This window comes from Podarcis gaigeae (assembly GCF_964106915.1).
Source record: "Podarcis gaigeae genome assembly, chromosome: 5".
Taxonomy (NCBI): Eukaryota; Metazoa; Chordata; class Lepidosauria; order Squamata; family Lacertidae; genus Podarcis; species Podarcis gaigeae.
Window position 1 is genome coordinate 360972 of NC_139681.1, and position 25122 is coordinate 386093.

General features: G+C 41.3%; 1 protein-coding gene across 8 annotated transcripts in view; it reads right to left on the bottom strand.

The window, feature by feature from the left end:
• Positions 1-25122, bottom strand: part of FAR2 (fatty acyl-CoA reductase 2) — a 123941-nt gene that overhangs the window by 28831 nt on the left and 69988 nt on the right. For all 8 annotated transcript variants that reach the window (XM_083738816.1, XM_083738815.1, XM_083738819.1 and 5 more), the window contains exon 2: positions 17336-17559. In XM_083738816.1, coding sequence (XP_083594942.1) covers positions 17336-17524 — 189 coding nt within the window. In that variant the 5' untranslated portion in view covers positions 17525-17559. The remainder of the gene's footprint in view (positions 1-17335; positions 17560-25122) is intronic.

Sequence of the window (25122 nt, forward strand, 5' to 3'; positions counted from 1 at the left end):
TCCATTGATTCTATTACTTTGTATCCTGCTGCTGTCTGGACTCATTTTAAAGTAGCTAAAGAAGTATCTGTTACTGTTGCTAAACTCCAAAAGGGATTTGAATTTTTTTCCTTATTTTTACAGCCTGTCTTTTTACAATAAGGAACAGGAGGGCTGCTGGCTGCCTGGGCTGGCATCTGTGGGACTGGTGGTGGGAATCTGTTTTTCTCTCTCACTCCACTAAGCTGTGAGACTGACCTTGAAATTCCTGAGCAATGATGTGTGCTGAAAAAGCAGATAAGGGAGTGGCTCTAAAAGTGCCTTTGAGGAATCGGTAATGCTTTTATTGAATGAAATTAGAGATAACACAAATCGTAATACAGAAGGTATTGAAAGATTGGATAAAAAGTTTCAAGATTTAAGTGCTGAATCGAAAGAGGTGAAGACTGAGATTACATCACATGAAACAAGGTTGGCACAGCTTGAGACAGAGTGTCAGATTTGGAAAGATTACAATATGAAAATGAAAATTCGATTGCATTTCTTCAAATGAAGGAAAGGGAATCTCATCTAAGATTGAGAGGGGTCCCTCAATTGCAAGAAGAGCAACTGTTTGACAGACCAATTTGTGGCGTGGTGAGATCTGAAAAAGGAAGAAGTTGAAAAAGGAAGAATATTTGGCCCCAAAAAGGATTCAAAAATAACTTACGACTGCATAGTGGTCTTTAATACCAAGGAACAAAGAGATACCATTTTGGGACTGCATTATAAAAAAGGTTTAAAAATTCAGGAGAAACCCATCATTCTTTTTAAAGAAATTCCTAGACACTTCTTGAATCTGAGATCCAATTTCACAGAATTGGCAAACGTCTTGAGGAGGAAAATATTTTTTTCAGGTGGGAATTTCCAGGTCTCTCCTTTAAATTTGGAGGAAGAAAGCAAAGAATTAAGACTTAAATTAAGGCTTAAATTCTCCTCAGAAAAGGAGACAGGTTTACCATGTTTTGGAAAAGCAGAATTTGGATGTAATTTGTTTACAGGAAGCACACACTAGACTACATAGAAAAAAATTATCAAATAAAAAACTTGGTCAAGAATTTATTTCTTCAGATAAAGTGAAAAAAAAAGGAGTGGTTTTTTAAGTCAAAGAAAAACGGAATCCAAAACTGATCTTCAAAGACGAGGAGGGAAGATACATTGAGTGGAAATTACAGTACAAGGCGATAAATATTTGTTACTGCGAATCTGTATGATGGCAAATCAGAATTCTTTAAGAACTTGGAAACAAGTCTTTTGGAACACTTGGATTACAAATTAATTTTAATGGGAGATTTGAATGGAGTGGCATCTACTTTAATGGACAGAACACAGACAGAAAATACTGAATGCTGGCAGATTACCTAAGACTTTCTTTGAAATAACTGATAAATTTGGCCTGTCAGACATATGGAGAGTTAGGAATCCAACTGAAAAAGACTTCACATTTTTTTTAGCTGCAAACCATTCATTCTCGAGAATCGATTATTTATGGATATCCAGAGACTTGGTTCCTAAAGTATCAAAAATGGAAATTTGCCCTAAAACCTGCTCAAATCATAATGCAGCTTTTATGGAATTGAAAACCCTACAGGTTTCTTTCAGATGGAGAATGAATGATGATTTGTTGAGGAGTACCCAAATTTTAAATAAAGCCCCCAAAGCCCTAAAAGACTATTTTGAAATCAATATTAACCAGGGAATGGAAACAAGGGTAATGAGAGGATTTCTTATTCAACAAAATTCAGTTAGGAGAAGGATACAGAATGAGAAAAAAGATAAAATTTTGGAACAACTAAAAGATAAAGAGAAGAGGCAACCCGAAGAATTTGCAAACACAAAAGGAAATTAAAGCCTTACAGCCTTAGTACTCACAGATTATTAACCAAGAAATAGAATGGAAATTAAGGAGGATGAGACAAAGGAACTTTGAATTTGCAAATAAATGTGGGAAACTTTTAGCTTGGCAATTAAAAAAGAGGCAAAAACAAAGTACTATTACAAGTATCGTAACGGAAGGAAAGTCTGTGGAGAACCCTGTGGACACAAGAAGATGTATTACAAACAACTGTATAAAAAGAAGAAAGAAGATCACGCTAAAATTGAGCAATTTATTAGCACTAACGGTTTGCAGAAGATTCCCGAGGGTAAAAATATCCTACTAAATGATCTTATTACAAGACAGGAAGTGGAATACGCAATAAACTCAAGGCAACTTGGCAAGGCCCTGGGACCAGATGGTCTATCAGCAAAATATTACAAGATACTGAAAGACTGGCTTATTCAACCACTGTTAGAAGTTTGCAATAAGATTATAGGAGGGGGCAGACCACCTGAAACCTGGAAGGAAGCCTATATTACTCTGATTCCAAAACAAGATCAAGATAGATCCAATGTCAATAATTACAGACCAATCTCCCTACTTAATGTGGATTATAATTTTTTTTCAAATATACTGGCCAACAGGCTAAAGAAGTTTATGTTGGAATATATCCATAAGGACCAGGCAAGGTTTCTGCCTGGAAGACATATGAAAGATAATACAGTGGTGCCCCGCAAGACGAATGCCTCGCTAAACGAAAAACCCGCAAGACGAAAGGGTTTTCCGATTTTTTTAGCGGCTTCGCAAGACGAATTTCCCTATGGGCTTGCTTCGCAAGACGAAAGCCCATAGGGAAATCTCCGGAGACAGCGGGGAAGCGCAGCGTGTCTTCTCCTCTGTTCCCGGACCTGTCCTAAGGCTTGCGGTGGGAGGTCCGGGAACAGAGGACAAGGCGCGAAGGGCTTCTCCTCTGTTCCCGGGGCTTGCGGTGGGAGGAGGGTTTTTCCTCCCCACCGCCAACATTCAGAACAGCATTCTGAATGTTGGCGGTGGGGAGGAAAGCCCTCCTCCCACCGCAAGGCTTCAGGACAGGTCCGGGAACAGAGGGGAAGGTGCGCAGCGCTTCTCCTCTGTTCCCGGGGCTTGCGGTGGGAGGAGGGTTTTTCCTCCCCACCGCCAACATTCAGAACAGCATTCTGAATGTTGGCGGTGGGGAGGAAAGCCCTCCTCCCACCGCAAGCCTTCAGAACAGGTCCGGGAACAGAGGGGAAGGTGCGCAGCGCTTCTCCTCTGTTCCCGGACCTGTCTTGAAGACTTGCGGTGGGAGGAAGGTTTTCCTCCCCACCACCAACATTCAGAAGGCTGTTCTGAAGGCTGGCGGTGGGAAGAAAAGCCCTTCTCCCCCGCCAGCCTTCAGAAGAGTTCCCGCCTAGGCTGCGGATAGCAGCCTGCTGCCCCGCGCGAGGGGCGCTCGCGCGGGGCAGCAGGCTGCTATCCGCAGTTTGGAGAGCCCTCTGGACCTCTTCTGAAGGCGGGCGGGGGGCAAAAGTCTTTGCTCCCCCCCCCCGCCTGCCTTCAAAAGCCGTCCAGGAGCATTTTAAAATCGCCCGGGACAGCGGATGAATTCTCCGCTGTCCCGGGGCGATTTAAAAGCCCCTGGGAAGGCAGGCAGGGGGGACAAAGACTTTTGCCCCCCGCTGGCCTTCAGAAGAGGTGCCGCCTGCCAGCATTTTAAGATCGCCCCGGACAGCGGAGAAGTCCTCCACTGTCCCGGGGTTTTTTAAATGCTGGCGGGCGGCAGAGAAGCCTTCGCTGCCGCCCGCCAGCATTTTAAAATCGCCCCGGGACAGCGGAGAAGTCTCCACTGTCCCGGGGGCTTTTAAAATGCTGGGGGACGGCAGCGAAGCGTTCGCTGCCGCCTGCCAGCATTTTAAGATCGCCCCGGGACAGCGGAGAAGTCTCCGCTGTCCCGGGAAGGCAGGCGGGGGGAAGCAAAGACTTTCGCCCCTCCGCCAGCCTTCAGAAGAGGTCGGGGGACAGACTGTCCCCGGACCTGGTCTGAAGGCGGTTTCCATAGGAGCGCATTGATTGATTTTCAATGCATTCCTATGGGAAACCGTGCTTTGCAAGACGAAAAACTCGCAAGACGAAAAGACTTGCGGAACGAATTAATTTCGTCTTGCGAGGCACCACTGTATTAGGAACATTGTAGACGTTTTGGAAAAGTTGGAAGCAAGAAAGAACTGTAAAACAATGTTAATGCAGAGAAAGCCTTTGACAATGTATCTTGGAGTTTCATGTGACATAACTTAGAAAGTATGGGGGTTGGTGAAGAGTTTTTAAATGGGATTAATGTGATCTATCATGAACAAAGAGCTAAAATTATAGTAAATAATGTGGTATCAGAGGAAATTAGAATTGAGAAGGGAACTAGGCAAGGGTGCCCACTTTCCCCTCTGCTGTTTATTTCAGTCCTTGAGGTCTTGTTAAGTATGATAAGAAAAGATGAACAAATTAAAGGTATTGTAGTGGGATCTAAACAGTATAAATTAAAAGCCTGATGACTTAGTATTGACATTACAGGGTCCAGACTACAGTGCAGTAAAACCACTGGAGATGATACAGGAATTCGGACAGGTGGCGGGATTTAAGTTAAACAAGAGCAAAACTGAAGTTTTAGAGAAAAATCTGGATAATGAGGAAAGAAAATTACTACAAGAAAAGACGGGCCTAGTCTTTGTGAAAAAAGTTAAATATCTGGGAGTTAATTTGTCGGTGAAAAATTTGAACTTATATAAAGATAACTATGAGAAATTCTAGAATGAAATTAAGAGAGATCTGGAGATATGGTCGAATTTGAAATTGTCATTAATGGGCCGGATTTCAGTGGTTAAGATGAATGTATTGCCAAAGATGTTATTTTTGTTTTAAGCCCTCCCAATTATTGACAATGTGAAATGCTTTAAAGAATGGCAGAAAGCTTTATCTAGATTTATCTGGCAGGAGGAGAAACCCAGAATTAAATACAATTCAGGAGAAAGAGGGGGATTTTCCCTGCCAGATTTGAAGATCTATTTTGAAGCAGCAGCGCTTTGCTGGATTAAGGAATGGATACAACTAGAGGATACCAATGTCTTAGATTTGGAGGGTATGATAAAGTAAAGGCTCATAATGCTTTTAAAAACCATGTAATTAGGAAATCTCTGTATAATGTGTGAATAAAATATAAAGATCTCTTCGAAAGGAAGACACCCAGATGGCTCTCGCCAGTGGAGGCAAAGGCCCAGAAAAAGTTAAATATGGAAACCAAGTGGTTGAGATATTCAGACCTGCTATTGGAAGACAAAGAAGGTTATAAATTTAAACCACTTGATCAAATTAAAGATAAGATAAATTGGTTACTGTCAGGGAACTGCCATCAGAGCCAAAGGCGGAGGGAAGGCTCCAGAGGGATGCCGGAGAGGGTCCCAGTAGGGAGAGAGGCAGCCCATCTGCTGGGGAAGGAAGTCAGCGTAGCACCAGTGGAGAAGGGGGGCAGAAGGGGGAATCGGCGAGGGGGCTCCAGGACTCCTTGCTGGAGAACAGCAGGGAGAGCACAGGTCCTCCGCTGCCCACACCCTCCCTGCGCAAAAGACTTCCGCGCAGGGAGAGTAGGAGGAGACTAGGCGTCAAAGAACTTCTTTGCTGGAAGAAGTTCAAGAAACGCCCACTGACGGATTCTGCCAGCCATTGAGACACCCACGGGTGAGAGGCTGTCCAGACAGGAAGGGTTCACCCAGGTAGCCTAGCCAGGAGTGGCAACAACTTACGCACGAGCAACCCCTAGAACCATTGCAGTTACATTATCACCAGATCAATGAATTGTATAAATTAGATAAGAAAAATGGTTTTGCTTCAGAAAAAAACTAAGTTGGAAACAGAGTTGTTAGACTATAAAGTTAAAAATTTGTCTAAAATGTATAATTAATTGTTGGAATGAACAAGGATGAACAAGTTAAATCTGGGATGATAGACTGGGCAAGATATGTGGGACACAACATAATGTTTGAAGACTGGGAAAGATTGTGGAAGAAAGGGGTCAAGTTCACTGCATGTACGGTGTTAAAGGAAAATATTATGAAAATGATGTATAGATGGTATTTGACCCCTGTAAAATCCCTGTAAAATTAGCAAAGATTTACAACAACAGTGATAATTTATGTTGGAAATGTAAAGAAAAGGAGGGTACTTTTTATCATATGTGGTGGACCTGCCCCAAGGTGAAAGACTTCTGGGAGAAGATTTATAATGAACTGAAAAAAAATGTTGAAATATACATTTATTAAGAAACCAGAGGCCTTTCTTCTTGGAATAACAGGTTTGGAATTGCCCAGAAAAGATGTCAAATTGTTTTTGTATGGCACAACTGCAGCAAGAACCTTGTTAGCTAAGAACTGGAAAACATAAGAAGTTCCAACAGTGGAGGAATGGCAGATGATGGATTTTTCGGAGCTGGCCGACCTGACTGGAAGAGTCCATGACCAGGAGGAGGAGGAGTACCAGGAGGATTGGAGGAAATTTAAAGATTATTTAGTTAAATGTGTTAAGATAATATAATTGGAAAAGCTTGCAAATATCAGATAGGTTTAGGATTTAATTATGTAATCTTAGGAATTAATATGTTTAAAGCTAAAATAGAAAGAAAGAACGATGCAAAGTGATTAAGTTAATTTTATGAGAAAAATGGCTTTGGAAAACTGTTAAAATGATACACACTGAAATTCAACTAGGGGGATTTGAGGAAGTCATTTAACAATGTCACTAAGTTTGGTTTAAATATGGTTAAGATTTATGTTTGTCTGTTTGTTTGTTTAAATTTTTTTGGAAAATCAATAATTTGGGGGGGGGGAGAAAATAAAATTATTAACTCCTTATGTAAAATCTGAGCCTTAGTAGCTGGAAATAAAGATAACGAAGCCAACTGAAGATAAGGGATTATTACTTGTCCTGTTCGGTATTATATAGTGGAGAATGGCAGCAGGGGAGTCAGGTGCACCAAGTTGCCTCCAACATTGTGGGAGCTGGTCACGCATGTGTGATGTCACACACATGCCGCCGCCGCCCAACCTGGCCAGGCCAACTTGGCCCGCCACCACCCCACCACCAGCTGCCTTACCTTTGGTGGAGGATGTCCCAGTGAGAAGACACTTCCTGCTGGTGCATCTTTGACAGAGAGCACCAGAGCACTTTCCTGGAAGGTGCTCTGGCGTTCCTCAAAAGGACGTGCCGGGTGAAGATGCTTCCCCCTGACAGGTCCTTTGGAGGACTGCAGTGGAATCTTGGGGGGGGGGGCTTCTTGACAATATTGGGGGCCCTGGCACTGGTGTGTGGGGGGGGTTGTGACAGGACTCACCAGAACAGAGCACCAGCAACTATGTTGTACTGAGACCCTTGATCAAGATATACCAGCATCTCTTTTTTTTTTACAAAACCCCCCACTCACCACTATTTGATACATGCAGATATAAAATATATTCAAAAGAAACTAATATTGATACCACAAATGCTAAAGTGAAAAAACACACCCTACCACATATTGTATAGTTAGTCTTTTCATTCACAGCCTCTCCAATGTCTTGGAGAGAGGCTGCTACAAACAAGCTGAAGTTTCACATCTGAGAATTTGCTGCGACTGAAACCATAGAATCATAGAGTTGGAAGAGACCACAAGGGCCATCGAGTCCAACCCCCTGCCAAGCAGGAAACACCATCAGAGCACTCCTGACATATGGTTGTCAAGCCTCTGCTTAAAGACCTCCAAAGAAGGAGACTCCACCACACTCCTTGGCAGCAAATTCCACTGTCAAACAGCTCTTACTGTCAGGAAGTTCTTTCTAATGTTTCGGTGGAATCTTCTTTCTTGTAGTTTGGATCCATTGCTCCGTGTCCACTTCTCTGGAGCAGAAGAAAATAACCTTTCTCCCTCCTCTATGTGACATCCTTTTATATATTTGAACATGGCTATCATATCACCCCTTAACCTCCTCTTCTCCAGGCTAAACATGCCCAGCTCCCTTAGGCGTTCCTCATAAGGCATCGTTTCCAGGCCTTTGACCATTTTGGTTGCCCTCCTCTGGACACGTTCCAGTTTGTCAGTGTCCTTCTTGAACTGTGGTGCCCAGAACTGGACACAGTACTCCAGGTGAGGTCTGACTAGAGCAGAATGCAGTGGCACTATTTGTTGTTGTTGTTGTTGTTTAGTCGTTTAGTCGTGTCCGACTCTTCGTGACCCCATGGACCAGAGAACGCCAGGCACCTCTGTCCTCCACTGCCTCCCGCAGTTTGGTCAAACTCATGCTGGTAACCTCGAAAACACTATCCAACCATCTCGTCCTCTGCCGTCCCCTTCTCCTTGTGCCCTCCATCTTTCCCAACATCAGGGTCTTCTCCAGGGAGTCTTCTCTTCTCATGAGGTGGCCAAAGTACTGGAGCCTCAGCTTCACAATCTGTCCTTCCAGTGAGCACTCAGGGTTGATTTCCTTCAGTATGGAGAGGTTTGATCTTCTTGCAGTCCATGGGACTCTCAAGAGTCTCCTCCAGCACCATAATTCAAACGCATCAATTCTTCGGCGATCAGCCTTCTTTATGGTCCAGCTCTCACTTCCATACATCACTACTGGGAAAACCATAGCTTTAACTATACGGACCTTTGTTGGCAAGGTGATGTCTCTACTTCTCTTTTTTTTTCAAAATGATTTTTATTTAGTTTTCCATCCATAACAAAGAAGACAAGACAATAGAGAAAAACATACAACACGTATAGTTTCAAGCTCTTAATTTCATGGTCCTTACTCTCCCGACTTCCTCATACCTCCCCTTTCTGCATTCTCATGTCAAAATAGTTAATTAGCAAGTCCCTCCCTTTTTTTTCAAATTGATTATACAAATTGTTCAGATTCTTCCACTTAACCATTATCGCTATTAACCCCTATTTTTCTCATTCAACCTCAATCTAGCATTCACTGATTTTAGAATATTTCTTTAAATAGTCTTTAAATTTTTTCCAATCTTCTTCCGCCGTTGCTCTTCCCTGGTCTCGAATTCTGCTCGTCATCTCTGCCAAGCCCATGTAGTCCATCACTTTCATCTGCCACTCTTCCACGGTGGGTAAATCTGATGTCTTCCAGTACTTTGCTATAAGAATTCTTGCTGCTGTTGTGGCATACATAAAAAAGGTTCTATCCTTCTTTGCAACCAATTGGCCGACTATGCCCAGGAGAAAGGCCTCTGGTTTCTTAGGGAAAGTGTACCTAAGTATTTTTTTCAGTTCATTATAGATCAGTTCCCAGAAAGCCTTAATCCTTGGGCACGTCCACCAAAGGTGGAAGAATGTTCCCTCCCTTTCTTTACACTTCCAACATTTGTTCTCGGGCGAATGATAAATTTTTGCAAGCTTGACTGGGGTTATGTACCACCTATAAATCATTTTCATAATATTTTCTCTCAAGGCACTACATGCCGTAAATTTCATCCCGGTGGTCCATAACCTTTCCCAGTCAGCAAACATTATGTCATGACCGATATCCTGCGCCCATTTAATCATTGCAGATTTAACCATTTCATCTTGTGTATTCCATTTCAACAACAAGTTATACATTTTTGACAAGTTCTTAGTACTAGGTTCTAGCAATTCAGTTTCTAGTTTTGATTTTTCCACCTGGAAGCCAACTTTCCTGTCTAATTTAAAAACTTCCATTATCTGATAATAATGCAGCCAATCTCTCACTTTCCCTTTTAACTTCTCAAAACTTTGCAATTTCAGTCTGTCTCCTTCTTGTTCCAAAATTTCCCAATATTTCGGCCAGTTAACCTCCATGTTTAGTTTTTTAATAGCTTTTGCCTCCATTGGCGACAACCACCTTGGAGTTTTACTTTCCAGCAAATCTTTATATCTAATCCAGACATTAAATAATGCTTTTCTGACAATATGATTTTTAAAACCTTTATGAACTTTTACCTTGTCGTACCACAGGTATGCATGCCATCCAAAAAGATTGTCATAACCTTCTAAATCCAAAACATCAGAATTTTCTAGAAGTAGCCATTCTTTCAACCAGCAAAAAGCTGCTGATTCATAATACAATTTAAGGTCTGGCAGGGCAAATCCGCCCCTTTCTTTCGAATCAGTTAATATCTTAAATTTTATTCTAGGCTTCTTGCCCTGCCAGACAAACTTAGAAATATCTTTCTGCCATTTCTTAAAACAATCCATCTTATCCACTATTTGCAATGTTTGGAACAAAAACAACATTCTAGGCAATACATTCATTTTTATAACTGAAATTCGACCCAACAAGGAAAGCTTCATATTTGACCAAATTTCTAAGTCTTTTTTTACTTCCGCCCAGGTTTTCTCATAATTATCCTTAAATAAATTCAGGTTTTTAGATGACATATTTATCCCCAAATATTTCACTTTCTTAACCACCGTTAACCCTGTCTCACTCTGAAACTTTACTTTCTCCAATGTTGTTAAATTTTTCTCCAAAACCTTCGTTTTGAACTTATTTAATTTAAATCCTGCTACTTGACCAAACTCTTGAATTAGCTCTAATACTCTTTTGGTACTAGATTCCGGCTCTTGCAGTGTAAGTACTAAATCATCTGCAAAGGCTCTCAGTTTATATTGTTTGGCTCCGACCTGTATTCCTTTAACCAGCTGGTCCTTTCTGATCATGTTCAACAAGACCTCCAGGACCGATATAAAAAGTAATGGAGAGATTGGGCATCCCTGACGTGTCCCTTTTTCAATAGGAATTTCTTCTGTAACCACATTATTCACAATTAATTTTGCTTTTTGTTCAGAGTATATCGCACTTATACCATTTTCAAACTCTTGGCCTACCCCCATCTCCCGAAGGTTTTTTGTCATAAAACTCCATGAAATATTATCGAAGGCTTTCTCAGCGTCCACAAATATCAAAACAGCTTTAGTGTTAGTATTCACTTCCAATTTTTCCAATATATCAACTATATTTCTTACATTATCTGACAAATGTCTTCTCGGAAGAAAGCCTGCTTGGTCCCTATGTATCTCCTCCATCAAAACTACTTTCAGTCTTTTCGCTAAAATATCAGCAAAAATTTTGTAATCCACATTTAATAAGGAGATTGGGCGGTAGTTTTTGAGTTGGGTCTTTTCTGTCTCAGTCTTTGGTATAAGAGTGATAAAAGCCTCTTTCCACGTATCTGGTGCCTTCTTTCCCTCCAAAATTTCGTTACACACTTCTTTCAAAGGTTGTATTAGCCATTCTTTCAAGATCTTATAATATTTAGAAGTTAATCCGTCCGGTCCTGGAGATTTGCCCAGTGCCATATTTTGGATGGCACCTTCTATTTCTTGCTCTGTTATTTTCTGGTTCAAAATCCTTTTACTTTCCTGAGAGATCTTTTTCAGTCCATTTTTCTCCAAAAACTGTTCTATATCCGTATCGCTTTGAGGACCTTGTTTATACAGTTGTCTAAAGTATTTCTGGAAGCAATCCCTAATTTCTGTTGGTTTATAAATAATCTTTCCCTCCACTTCTAACTTTGTAACAATATTTAATTTTTGTCTCTTCTTTATCTGCCAAGCCAGCAATTTACCACATTTATCAGCCGATTCAAACGTCTTCTGTCTCATTTGCTTAATTTTCCATTCTATTTCTTGGTTCATCAGCTCCATATATTGTGTCTGATATAATTTAATTTCTTTCAGAATGTCCTGTGATTTTGGCTTTGATCTCAATTTCTTTTCCCCTTCTTTTATTTTTTCCAAAATTTTCTCTCTTTTTTCGTTCTGGCTTTTCTTTTTAATTGCATTCTGTTGTATCAAGAATCCTCTCATCACCGCTTTGCTTGCGTCCCAGATAATTCTTTTTTCTATATTGGTCCTCATGTTAATTTCAAAATAATCCTTTAAAGTCTTCTGAGCCTTTTTGCAAACTCGTTCATCTCTAAATAAGGTGTCATTCATCCTCCATCTAAAGGTACCAGTTGTTGTTAGTTTCATCACCATCTTTACTGCGTTGTGGTCGGAGCAAGTCTTTGGGCAGATTTCAACTTTTTTTATCCTAGGTGCCATTCCTCTAGTAATCCATATTTGGTCAATTCTAGTCCATGTCATTTTAGCTTCAGAGTAGAAAGTTCCCTCTCTTTCAAGTGGGTGTGTTGTTCTCCAGATGTCCACTAAATCCATATTGTCAGTCATTTCAAAAAAGATTTTTGGCAGTCTTCCATCTTTTGTGATTACCTGTCTTTGAGATTTGTCCATGTTAGTCGATACTACTCCGTTCATATCTCCCATCAATATTAAGTTTGTGTCCATATAGTCCATCAGTGTCTCATGCAACTTCTTAAAAAATTCAACTTTCCCCTCGTTTGGTGCATAAATTCCTACGATCAGAAATTTCTCTCCTTGAACTTGAATTTCGATTGCCAAATATCTTCCTTGGTCATCTTTAAATTTTAATTTCGGTTGTAGTTTTTCCTTTGCATATATTACCACTCCTCTTTTTTTAACTTTATCTGATGAGATAAATTCTTGTCCCAATCTTTTATTGATAAGTAATTTCCTGTGTAACCTCGTCACGTGAGTTTCTTGTAGACAAATCAAGTCCAATTGTTCTTTTTTTAATATGTGAAAAACGTTTTTTCTCTTTCGGGGTATGTTTAGACCGTTACAATTCCAGCTTAGAAGTTGCAGAGCCATGGTCAATCTATTTATCTTCTCCTCCTGTTGCTCCTAGTAGTTCTTCTTCTTCTGTCGGTGGTTTTAGTCTATGTAATAGGTTGTCTTTGTCCAAAGTTCCCCCTCCAGGATAGTCTTGTCCCGATTCCGCCCCCTTACGGAGATCTTCTTCGTGTTGGTGTAAGAACTTGTCTTTGTCTTCCACTGTCTTTATTTTCCTTTTCTTTCCTTTATATTTAAAAGATAAGCCTTGAGGAAATTCCCATCTGAATGGTATACTGTTCCTTTTCAGCAGGACCACCAGACTCCGGAACTGACTTCTAGCATCCAAGATTTGCTTCGGAATATCCTTGAAAATTTCCACGAAGGAATCCTCAATTTGCAGAGTTCTCTGATAGTGCAAATCCAAAATTTTATCCCTCTCTTCTTTTGATCTTAACGTTATCAAACAATCTCTTGGTTTGTTCCTTCTTTGCCGTATTCCAAGTCTAAATGCACTCTCAATCTTAAATTCTTCCTTCTCTAAGTCCTTTTGCCAAAACTCCGAAAACTCTTTTGTCAGATAATCCACCAGGTTGTCTCCTTCACTCTCGGGTATTGCTCTGATCCTTAAATTCCTCTCCTTCCTCTGCATCTCAATCATCGAGAGCGCCAGATCATGGTCCTCCAACTTCTTAACGACCGGTGGCAGTCTTTCGTCAGTTGCGGTTGCAATCTCTTTAGCTTCCTCTGCTATCTTCCGAATGGTGGATGTTTCCTCAAGTAACTTTCCAATATATTCTGTGTTGGAGTTCACTTTATTTCCAAGTTCAATTATACTTTTAGTGTTAATGTCTATTTTTCCTGAGATCTCTGCTACTGTTTTATTTGTTTCAGCAACTTGTTTACTGGATTCAGCAACTTGTTTACTTGTTTCAGCTCCTTGTTTTTTTAGTTCTACGCCTTGCTTTTTTAGCTGGTCTAAAGAGTCATTTATTTTTCCCAGTAGTTTCGAAAGTGCCTCCTCAGACATAACTTTTGTCTTTTCTTGCGGAGTGGCAGCTGCCCCAGGGGCTCCAGATGTAGAAGGTCTCCTTTTCATAAAAGACTCAATTCCGTATTGTTTACCAGACCTTAAAGCTTTTTCCTGAGGCTCTCCTTTGTCTTGATCACTTGCCATAACCGTATCTTACAGTCAAGGTCACTCTCACAGTCATATCTCCCTTTTCCCAGCAGCAGGCTAAATTCCACTCTATAGCTGTAGTTAAGCCGAGCTCCTCCAGAGGGCGAATGTAGCAAATCTTCCCTTTAGAATTTTAAATGGAGACACTTTTCCTGTAAATATATTCCCAAAGCATTCAAAACAGTTCTCAAAGTCTTCAAAGTCTCACAAAAACTCTCAAAAGGCCACAATATTGGTCTTTGCCAGATTGAAACAAAGTCCCAACAGTTCTAGCAAGAGTGTATCTTTTAGAATACAGTTTAACACAACTTTGTAACTTTAGCGCTGTAACAGTTCACAGCCAGCTTCCCTCTCCGGCAGTCCGCTCCAGGGTCTGAGCGCAGCGGTAAAAACTTTCCCCTTCTATACCGGCAGGGAATTTAAAGCAGTTCAAAGTACAATCTCTTCCCCCCACTCCTGCCTTCGGGGGGGAAGGGTCCCAGTCTTTGATCGATGGTTTATTTTTCAAAGAAAACTTTAAAGTTAAAGCTTAGTAGCTCTTTGCTTTGATCTTGCTGCAGAGCGGAAAGGTAGACTTCCCTTTAGACCTTTTCCGTTTCGGTATCCAAATTCAAATGTTTTAAAGTCCCAAATGGTCCTTAGATTTTATCCTACTCACGGATAGTAGATTCTTTTATTCCAATTCAGAAGAAGAAGTCAGCGCTCTCCGTCAATGGCGACGCGGCTTCACTCCGCCGGCTGGGTACAAGCGACTCTCAGCTCCGCGCCACACACCCGCTGCCGTTCCAAAGCCTTTAAAAAGGCTTTTTCGCAACTTCGGGGGGGGCGCAAACGGAGCCCACCGAGTCTCCGGTTCACAGGCTTCGTGCCTGTGACTTTTTTGGGTCCCTGCTTCGCCGTAGCTACGGGACCCGAACCCGCGGAGCCGATTCCCCTCAGGAGCTCCGAGGGAAACCCGCCATTAGACGATGGCGCTAACCGGAAGTCGTCGATGTCTCTACTTCTCAAGATGCTGTCTAGGCCTGTCATTGCCCTTCTCCCAAGAAGCAGGCGTCTTTTAATTTCGTGGCTGCTGTCACCATCTGCAGTGATCATTGAGCCCAAGAAAGTAAAATCTCTCACTACCTCCATTTCTTCCCCTTCTATTTGCCAGGAGGTGATGGGACCAGTGGCCATGATCTTCGTTTTTTTGATGTTGAGCTTCAGACCATATTTTGCGCTCTCCTCTTTCACCCTCATTAAAAGGTTCTTTAATTCCTCCTCACTTTCTGCCATCAAGGTTGTGTCATCTGCATATCTGAGGTTGTTGATATTTCTTCCGGCAATCTTAATTCCGGCTAGGGATTCATCCAGCCCAGCCTTTCGCATGATGAATTTTGCATATAATTAAATAAGCAGGGAGACAAAATACAGCCTTGTCGTACTCCTTTCCCAATTTTGAACCAATCAGTTGTTCCATATCCAGTTCTAACTGTAGCTTCTTGTCCCACATAGAGATTTCTCAGGAGACAGATGAGGTGATCTGGCACTCCCATTTCTTTAAGAACTTGCCATAGTTTGCCGTGGTCGACACAGTCAAAGGCTTTTGCATAGTCAATGAAGCAGAAGTAGATGTCTTTCTGGAACTCTCTAGCTTTCTCCATAATCCAGCGCATGTTTGCAATTTGGTCTCTGGTTCCTCTGCCTCTTCTAAATCCAGCTTGCACTTCTGGGAGTTCTCGGTCCACATACTGCTTGAGCCTTCCTTGTAGAATTTTAAGCATAACCTTGCTAGCGTGTGAAATGAGTGAAATTGTGCGGTAGTTGAAGCATTCTTTGGCACTGCCCTTCTTTGGGATTGGGATGTAGACTGATCTTCTCCAATCTTCTGGCCACTGCTGAGTTTTCCAAACTTGCTGGCATATTGAGTGTAGCACCTTAACAGCATCATCTTTTAAAATTTTAAATAGTTCAGCTGGAATACCATCACTTCCACTGGCCTTGTTATTTGCAGTGCTTTCTAAGGCCCATTTGACTTCACTTTCCAGGATGTCTGGCTCAAGGTCAGCAACCACACTACCTGGGGTATAAGAGACATCCATTTCTTTCTGGTATAATTCCTCTGTGTATTCTTGCCACCTCTTCTTGATGTCTTCTGCTTCTGTTAGGTCCTTTCCACTTTTGTCCTTTATTATGGAAATCTTTGTACGAAATGTTCCTTTCATATCTCCAATTTTCTTGAACAGATCTCTGGTTCTTCCCATTCTATTGCTTTCCTCTATTTCTTTGCATTGCTCATTTAAGAAGGTCTTCTTGTCTCTCCTTGCTATTCTTTGGAAATCTGCATTCAATTTCCTGTATCTTTCACCATCTCCCTCGCATTTTGCTTGCCTTCTCTCCCCCGCTATTTGTAAGGCCTCATTGGACAGCCACTTTGCTTTCTTGCATTTCCTTTTCATTGGGATGGTTTTCGTTGCTGCCTCCTGTATAATGTTATGAGCCTCCATCCATAGTTCTTCAGGCATTCTGTCCACCAAATCTAAATCCTTAAACCTGTTCCTCACTTTCACTGTGTATTCATAAGGGATTTGACTTAGATTGTATCTTACCGGCCCAGTGGTTTTTCCTACTTTCTTCAGTTTAAGCTTGAATTTTGCTATAAGAAGCTGATGATCTGAGCCACAGTCAGCTCCAGGTCTTGTTTTTGCTGACTGTATAGAGCTTCTCCATCCGCGTCACACTGTTGGCTCATGTCAAGTTTGTGGTCAACCAAGACTCCTAGATCCTTTTCACATGTACTGCTCTCAAGCCAGGTGTCACCTATCTTGTATTTGTGCCTCTCATTTTTTTTGCCCAAGTGCAATACTTTACATTTCTCCCTGTTAAAATTCATCTTGTTTGTTTTGGCCCAGTTCTCTAATCTGTCAAGGTCGTTTTGAAGTGTGATCCTGTCCTCTGGGGTGTTAGCCACCCCTCCCAGTTTGGTGTCATCTGCAAATTTGATCAGGATGCCCTTGAGTCCATCATCCAAGTCGTTGATAAAGATGTTGAATAAGACCGGGCCCAAGACAGAACCCTGTGGCACCCCACTAGTCACTCTTCTCCAACAACCAACACAAGCCGTTGTTGAGTCCATCCATACACAGTCTTAATGGATAGTTACTCCAAGGACAGATTCCCATGCCACTTTAAAATATGCATTGCCATTGTTTTCTGACACTGGCATATTTGAGAAGTAAGGAGAACTCACCTACAGATTGATATTGTATTTAAAATAAAATACCATCCCACCAGTCCTGTATATTCTGGGTTCTCTGTGAGGAGATGCAAGCTAGACATTGCATGCAAGGTGCTAAAATGAGATGAGCAGAGGGCAATGGAGATTCAATCCAGCTCCCTCACTACCTACTGCCTTTACAGACTTTGGCTTTCCATGCGTATGTGGTCTAGTATCTGACCCCGTGGTCTAGTATCTGACCACGGGGCATTATTAAAGCAAGACTCCTATTGGGGATTTCAGTGACTAATGGCCAACATATCTATGGTGAAATGATGTAGATTATATGGGAAATAGGGGTATGGCAACCCTGAGGTGCCGAGGCACAAGAGACTGCTGCCATAGATTCCCATATAAAGTTAAATGTCTTACCTTACACTTCACCATATCCTGCACTCTCTCTTGCGTTGATTGTCCAGACTTGGGTCTCACAAGAATATAAATACTTTTCACATCAGGGCTGCAATACAACAGCTTTTCCACTAGCACTTTGCCCATAAAACCTGTGGCTCCAGTAACAAGTACTGACTTTCCATTGTAGTAGGATGCAATTGATGACATGTTGCTTTCAGTTTCCAGCTTCTTTGTGGAGGTATCTAGCAGAAACATGGAATAATGCAATGTGTTAGATGTCTGAAAATTCTGGATCATGGTTCGGAGTAGTATTGGCACTGTTTAGGCCACTGATGGCCAAACTTGGCACTCCAGCTGTTTTTGGGACTACAACTCCCATCATCCCTAGCTAACAGGACCAGTGGTCAGGGATGATGGGAACTGTAGTCCTAAAACAGCTGGAGGGTGAAGTTTGGCCATCACTGGTTTAGGCCGTACCTTCTGCTAAAATTAGAGGACTGCGAAGAAGAAAATTCTATATTAACAGAAGAGCAGGCTGGTTTTAAGAAATGAAGATCAACTACAGAGAACCACTATCTAAACCACTATCTCAAGGCAATTTACATTTAAAATGATTAAAAACAGAGAGAAAAACTCCCAAACCCAAATACATTTAAAACAAGACTAAAACAAAGGATTTCTCTTTCTAAAACAATATAGTACAGAGCTCGACACAGGAGCCATGAAGGTTAATCACTCATCCTCCCACCCACAAGGTCAGGGGTGGGGGGGTGGATTCAGCCTGTCCTGCTCCAACACCCCTGGAAGCAATGCCACTGGTAAATCCCTGGCCTGGCTGCAGGGCATGGTGAAAGTTCCTGCGGGGCACGGGAGCGGACCAGAGGGTAGCAGTCTTCACTTCGGTTCGCTCCCAGCCCTTAGGGCTCATCCACACTTATCTATTGTCCCACACTTTCTAGGCACAGGTCAGCACTTCAAAGCACCATGTCCAAGCATTTTTTGGCAGGTATTGGCACTTTCCCCGCAAAAACCCACTCTTTATTGCTGAATCAGAGGAAATGGCAATCCATGAATTGCATTTGTTCTGATTGAAGAGTAAAGAGTGGATTTTTGTGGGGAAAGTGCTGGGCCAAAAAATAAAAAGTGTTCTTACATGGTGCTTTGAAGTGCCTAGAAAAGTGGCAGAAAAGGAAGTCTGGAAGTCTGCCATTCCCTTAGAATGGCAAGGTATTTTGGATGACTTCCGGGTCGGCGCCATCGCCGAATGGCGGACTCCCTCCGAGCTCCGGAGGGAGCCGGCTTGGCAGGGGCTGGGTCCTACCGCACCGGCGATGCGGGGACCCTTAAAAACCATGGCCAGAGGAGGCCGTGGACATAGAGACTCGGCTGGCACCGTTAGCGCTCTCCCGACTCGTGAAGGAGCCTTTTTAAAGGCTACGGATCGGGTGCCGGGGAGAAGCGTGGTGCTTTGAGTTCTCTGCTATCCCTGCCGAGCGCAGCCGCATGCCATCCGGCGGAGAGCGCTGACTTCTTCTATTGAAAATTCGGCTCTAAAGAAGAACCCGTGAGTAATTGGAATATGGACTAAAAAAAAGGGGATAAATTTTTAAAATTCGGAGCGAACGGGGGAGGCGGAAAAAAGGAAGTCAGCCCACCCCTAAATTGTAGAAGAGCCAAAACAAAGGACTGGACAACTAAGATCGAGTGTAACCTTATCTTGCCGAATCAGCAACTTCGCGAGGGAAAATTATAAGATTGAGCTGGAGGAGAAAAGTGAAATTATTTTAAAAAAAGCAATCCTCCCCCGGAATCCCTGGAGCGATTCGTGAAACTGCCTGGAGAAAAGCGATGGAGGTTTTGACAGCTGTCAAAGAGCTGTCAAAAAGGAAGATTAAAATAGAGATTTTGTTATGAGGACTTTGCCGGTTATATTTGCTTTAAATTGAATATAAACTGTTTTAGATATCGGTCAACAAGCTACTTGGTCTGGTGGATGTGATTCTGGAAGGAAACTTTGCTACTGCAATCCATCTAGAGGAGCCGAGGGATATTGCATGTGTTTTTCACAGGAAACTTGAACAGTTGAATGGAACTTTTAATCTCCTGGGAAACTGCAGGAATGGAACATTATTTTGTCTACAGAGGTCTACACACTACAGGAAACAATGGAACTATTTGTTGGAAAATGAAAGGAACATGATGCAATGCTTTGCTTCATGAATAACAAGCCTCTGCAGAGACACTAGAAACTTTTGGAAAAAGAACATTTCTGTGGGAGAACAGAGAAATAAAAAGGAGGAGAATGATTGACAAGAACAAGGAAATAACAAGAACTGGACAGAACTGGGGGAACATTTGGGATATTCAGGTTTGACAAGCTTATGGATACAAATTTGGAGTTTTTACTCCTGGATATAAAAACCTGGATAGAAGAAATGGGCCCTTTTTTGATAGACTCCTTCTACGATTGGACATCCGTAATCAAAGACTGGCAAAGAACCTGAGGGATATAGTGTAATGTGGGAACTCCAGGAAGACATTAGAAGTGGAGGGATAGGTGAAACGCAAAGGGGAAAGAGGGGAGGGAAAATTGGAATCCAAAGGCTGTAAAATTACTATTCATATTTATCTTATTGCCATCTGTACTATGTTTGAAAGGGGGAAACTCGTGGAAGGGTATAGATCGATCTCAGGGGATGGGAATTTGGATAAATTGGGTTATTGATGATGAGTGTAATTTGGGGATAAGAACTTGTTGAATTTAATTGCTTATTTGGAAGATTTGGAACACAAGAGGGGGTGGGGAGGGGAAGTCCTAGTTATTGGCAAAAAGTTTATAGATTGGATTTAATTTGTTTTGATTTGTTTTAATTTGGAAAACCTTAATAAAAATTATTATAAAAAAAAAGAATGGCAAGGTATTTTGTACCTTCCACTCGCACTAGTTTGCATGGCCGACCTGTGTGGGCAGAGAAAGGTCCATTCATCCGAGCACACCATTTGATTATACATTTTACCTTTAGAAAAAAAAACAATTTTGAAAAATCAGTTGCACTAAAATGATTTTTAAATTCCAGTGTTAAAAAAATGGGGCAAGGAAGACACAAAATTGAAAAAATATGATTGTATAAATGGAACAGCATACACACACACACACACACACACACACATAAAAATTGTAAGATTGATTTTAAAATGTAGCTAAAATGACTGGAAAGGTAACAGCTGAAGTTATGTCAACAGAGATGCAGGATAAGCTCAAATGCCTAATAAATCACTGCACACCATCAAGATCTAGTCTCTTAAGAAGAAGAAAATTGCAGTGCAAAGACAACCTGACTGCTCAAGATCCTTGTATGAATTTACAAACTTTGGTCCAGGGCACCTTTGGAACCACCTGACGTGATGGCTTCAGAAGAGGACTGGATGAATTCATGGAGCTAGGCTATACCCTGTCTCCACAGTCAGAGGTGGTCATGTTTCTAAATATACCAGTTGCTGGAAGCCTCAGGAGGGGAGAGGGCTCTTGTGCTTGAGTCCTGTTTGTGGGTTTCCCACAATGGGCATCTGCGTGGCCACTGTGAGAACAGGAAGCTGGACTAGATGGGTCATTGGACTGATCTTTTGAACACTTATATCCTAGTTTGATCACTGAGGTCACCTGTAGGAGTGCTGAGCTGGTGAAACTGGTTTGTCAACAACATGAAACTGACACCTGTGGAATGCTCTTCCAATAGTTAATGCCTTCCGTATTAATTTTTTAATAATTGCTGAAAACTTTTCTATGATACCAGACCTATGCAAACAATTAAAAAAGGTGTTTTCTGTAACAGTTAACTGGTGATCTGTAATTTCAATTTTTTATGTGGCTTTTATATATATTTTGTAAAGTTACATGACTTTATTGAAATTTATAAATAACATAAATAATATACATAATATACACACTCTTAATTCGTCAAAAATGAAAACAACCATGTACTAATATTATTCTTTGAATTCAGAAAAATTAAACTTCATTTAAATTTATAGTCTCTTTTTTCCAATCTTTTTACTAACATAAAATACACTTCCTATCATTTCCCAATGCAAACTTTCTTTCTAGTGTTGAATGTACTTAATATTATTACCTTACTCTTTCTGTATTTTCTAATACCTTCTTACAACAGTTTGTATTCATTACCTTATTTCTTAACAATTACTTTAAACAAGGGTCATTCAAATGCTGCCATAAATATTATACCACTATTATATTTCTGTATACACTATTATATTTCTTATACATATCCCATTTTTTAATAAATAATTGTATTGTGTTGCCTCTTAGTCTATTGGTCAATTGCGCCATTTCTGCATATTTCTGTAATTTGCCTTGCCAATCTGATAAAGTTGGAACTTTTCCTCCTTTCCAATTCATTGCAACCAGTGTTCAGACTGCAGCCGTGGCATATAGGAAGATTTCTCTTAATTCTTTTGAGTTTTTTGGGGGGGAATTTGGAACCTAAAATACCCAGTAGGAAGGCCTCTGGCTTTTTTAATAATGTTAACATAAGATCTTTTTCAGCTCATCATAAATAAGATTCCAAAACTCTCTGATCTTTCTGCATGTCCACCACATGTGGTACATATCTCCTTTACTTTCACCGCACCACTAACAGTTATTTGATATTTTTTAAAAATGTATTTTTTATTAAAGATTTTCTTGATTTACCGAAGTATGTGTAATGTCTCTCTCTCATATTTTTTTCCATGTAACATTTTTACAAATCAGTTTCATTTGTTGAGACATTAGGAAGAAAAGGGGGAAAGGGGTGGAGGGGAGGAAAGATGGGTGGCGGTGGGGTCGGGGTCGGGTGACAATTTTCTATTTTACTTAATATATGTAGGGTTTGGTGTCAAGCTATTCAATATATTGTTGTACACCATTGAAAGCTTTGATAGAGTGAGATACCATTTGTATTGCATCTTTAGCATGTTTTCTTTAATGGTGTAACATGCCGTAAATTTCATGTTTGCTTTCCAGAGCGTTTCCCATGTCTTGAGCCCATCTAAGAAGAAAAATATGAAAGGAAGCTGGCTGACATATAATTCCTTGTTGATAGATGACGGTAACCAAATAAATCTTAGAAGCTATGAGGAAATAAAAGATCAGCTCTCAGGATGGCTAGAATATCAACTCCAAGAGACTTTTTTTTTAAGCAAGATTTAAAAAATGGCTTTGCCACTGAGCCCTCTAAATTTGAAAAAGAATTACTAAATAACAAAGTTAAGATAATATCAAAAATGAGGAGGAGGTGAAGGCAGTTTTTATATAAAATTGTTGTCCAACTGCATAATGGACAAACAATTTTCTGAAATATATTGTAGATTTTATGTATGGCTTTTGATTTATTGTAGCATCACTGGTGGAGGAAGAGAGCGGGGGGAGTGCACCGCCCCCGGCAGCGCGATCCCAGTAGAGTGCCATCGCGGCTGCCCCCGAGCCCACGCTGGGCGCCACGCCCCTGCAGGCAGTGTGCCCCACCCCCAGGACGCACGCCAGCCCTGCCCCTGCTCCTGCCTCTTCTCCACCCCCGGTGCCGGAGCATGAAGCTCCGCCCCTGTGTAGCATGCCAAGTTTATTGATGGTCATCCAAGCTCTGCTTAAAAATGATCCTTCATTGGAGGTTTTAAAGCAGAGGTTGGATGGCCCTCTGTCATGGATGCATTGCAGGGGGTTGAACTAGATGACCCTCAGGACCGCTTTCAACCCTAGAATTCTATTACTATTTGCCTGGCAGGAAATTGGTCAATCAGTGTTTGAAATAACTAAATAAACTTCAGAGACATTCATTCATAATCATTTTGCACTAGATGGTCCTTCAGGTCCCTTTCAACTCGACAATTATATGATCCTATGAACATTTTATTGAAGAAATCTGATCTCTGTATTCAGTGGCAAATCTCAGAGAATGCTGCATTCTGTACTGAGCTTCTTTATATCACATTGTATCTAAAGATAATCTTTTTTATCATTACTGTACCAGTAAACTGCAAAATCTATTTGCCCTGTGATCACTGTACATTGGGGATTAATATACAGGCTTCTAGGAGCACACACTTATTTTCCCCACAATGATTTTTTCTCAAATTAAACTAGGGATTTTGGATTATGGAGAAAGTCTAAAGGTATAATCATTTAACCTTGTGTGCAACTTTGAAGGCCAAGGTAATCTTAACCTAAATTCTAGAAAGGAGGACTGCAGCACTGAATTCCCCAAGCAATCATGTGCTGCAGGTGTGTAGGGGGAATATTGGGTTTTATTGTGCCCATTTTAGAGTGAACCTGTCTAAACTTATATTTCACTGTTGGCAGTGCTTTTTTTCCTAAAAAAATGTTTAGGGGTACTCTCATTTTCCTACTCATATTGAAATACTGCCCCTCAATGAGGCCAAACTTATTCACAAAATATTTAGGAGTATGTGTACCCTTGCATCTCCCCAGAAATAAAGTACTGACTGTGGGTAATAAATTACAAATATATTTTTTAATATCCATATTTTTAAAAAATGCTGTATGCTTTTGTAATGAAAATGAAGAAAAACACAAAATATAAACTTATTTCTGAAAAGTCAGATTTCCCCCTTTTAATGTGCTCTTAAACCAGTGCCCCCCCCATCTGTACATATATCTCTGCAGAAAACAAGAACATGCATGATTTTGGATGAAGTGCAGCAGACACAGGAGTCTAAGGCTGTGGCTCAGTTCACATAATCAGCAGAATCAATACAAAAAGTTTTTCATAGATGCAATATTTGAACATTGCCCCACAAAGAATACCACTACCCTGCACATTGAAAAACGGCTTATGAGGTAGACGGCTAAGCTGAAACATAATCATAGCATGCTAGTTTTCTGTGTGCATGGAGTTTCTTGGAAGGGAATATTCAAAACACCACTCTATCCTCCCCTCCCCACCCCCAAAGTTCAGGAAAAAGTTTATTTTGTGACTCTGATGGTTATATGCACTAGTTCTCTGTGCAAGACAAATGACACATATGAAATGACCCACAGTCGTTCCATGGATGAAGTGCCAATTCAAATCATGTGTGATTGTTTATTTTTATTTATAAAATATAATTATACTTCAATTTCATTTTTTAAAAAATCAAATACGTTTACTACCATTGTTGTTCCTGTTGACATCTGTTTGACCTGAGAGACAATGGAGTGCACCTCTGGAGGTGAAGTGAAATCACTGTGTTAGCAGCACCAAAGTGCTGGATACTCTCCAGGATACTAGCCTGGGCTGCCCAGACAACAAGACCACCCTCTCGGTCTCGATGATGTGGTCCATAGGAAAGCAGAGCAATACATTTGGCACCAGCTTGGCTGCAGCAGTTGCTGAAAGGTGGCGTACAAAGTGCCACCCAACCGTCTTAGGGACTGCACTCTGGATTTGTATAGGCTTTACTCCTTAACCTTTCTTTCGATATGTCCTGCAAGGCAGTGGGAATTTAGGATCAGAGTTTTCCTTCTGTTAGATGGGCTACCTTCCTGGGTGGATGAGACCCATCTGCCCCTCACTTCACTCTACTGTATGTGTAGAAACCACCTTCTTGATTGTTGGACTCACTATTGGTCTTGTTCACTTAATCTGCCAGAGCCTGTCCTCACATGCAGGGGAAGGCCCTAACTCAGGGTTTGAGACCCAACTGAGGGTTTGAGACCCAACAGCTACCCTCATATGGTTTAGCTGGCCAGTCAAAGCCATATCCTGGGATATGGTCACTGTGGCATGCAGACAGCATGTTCCATCAATATC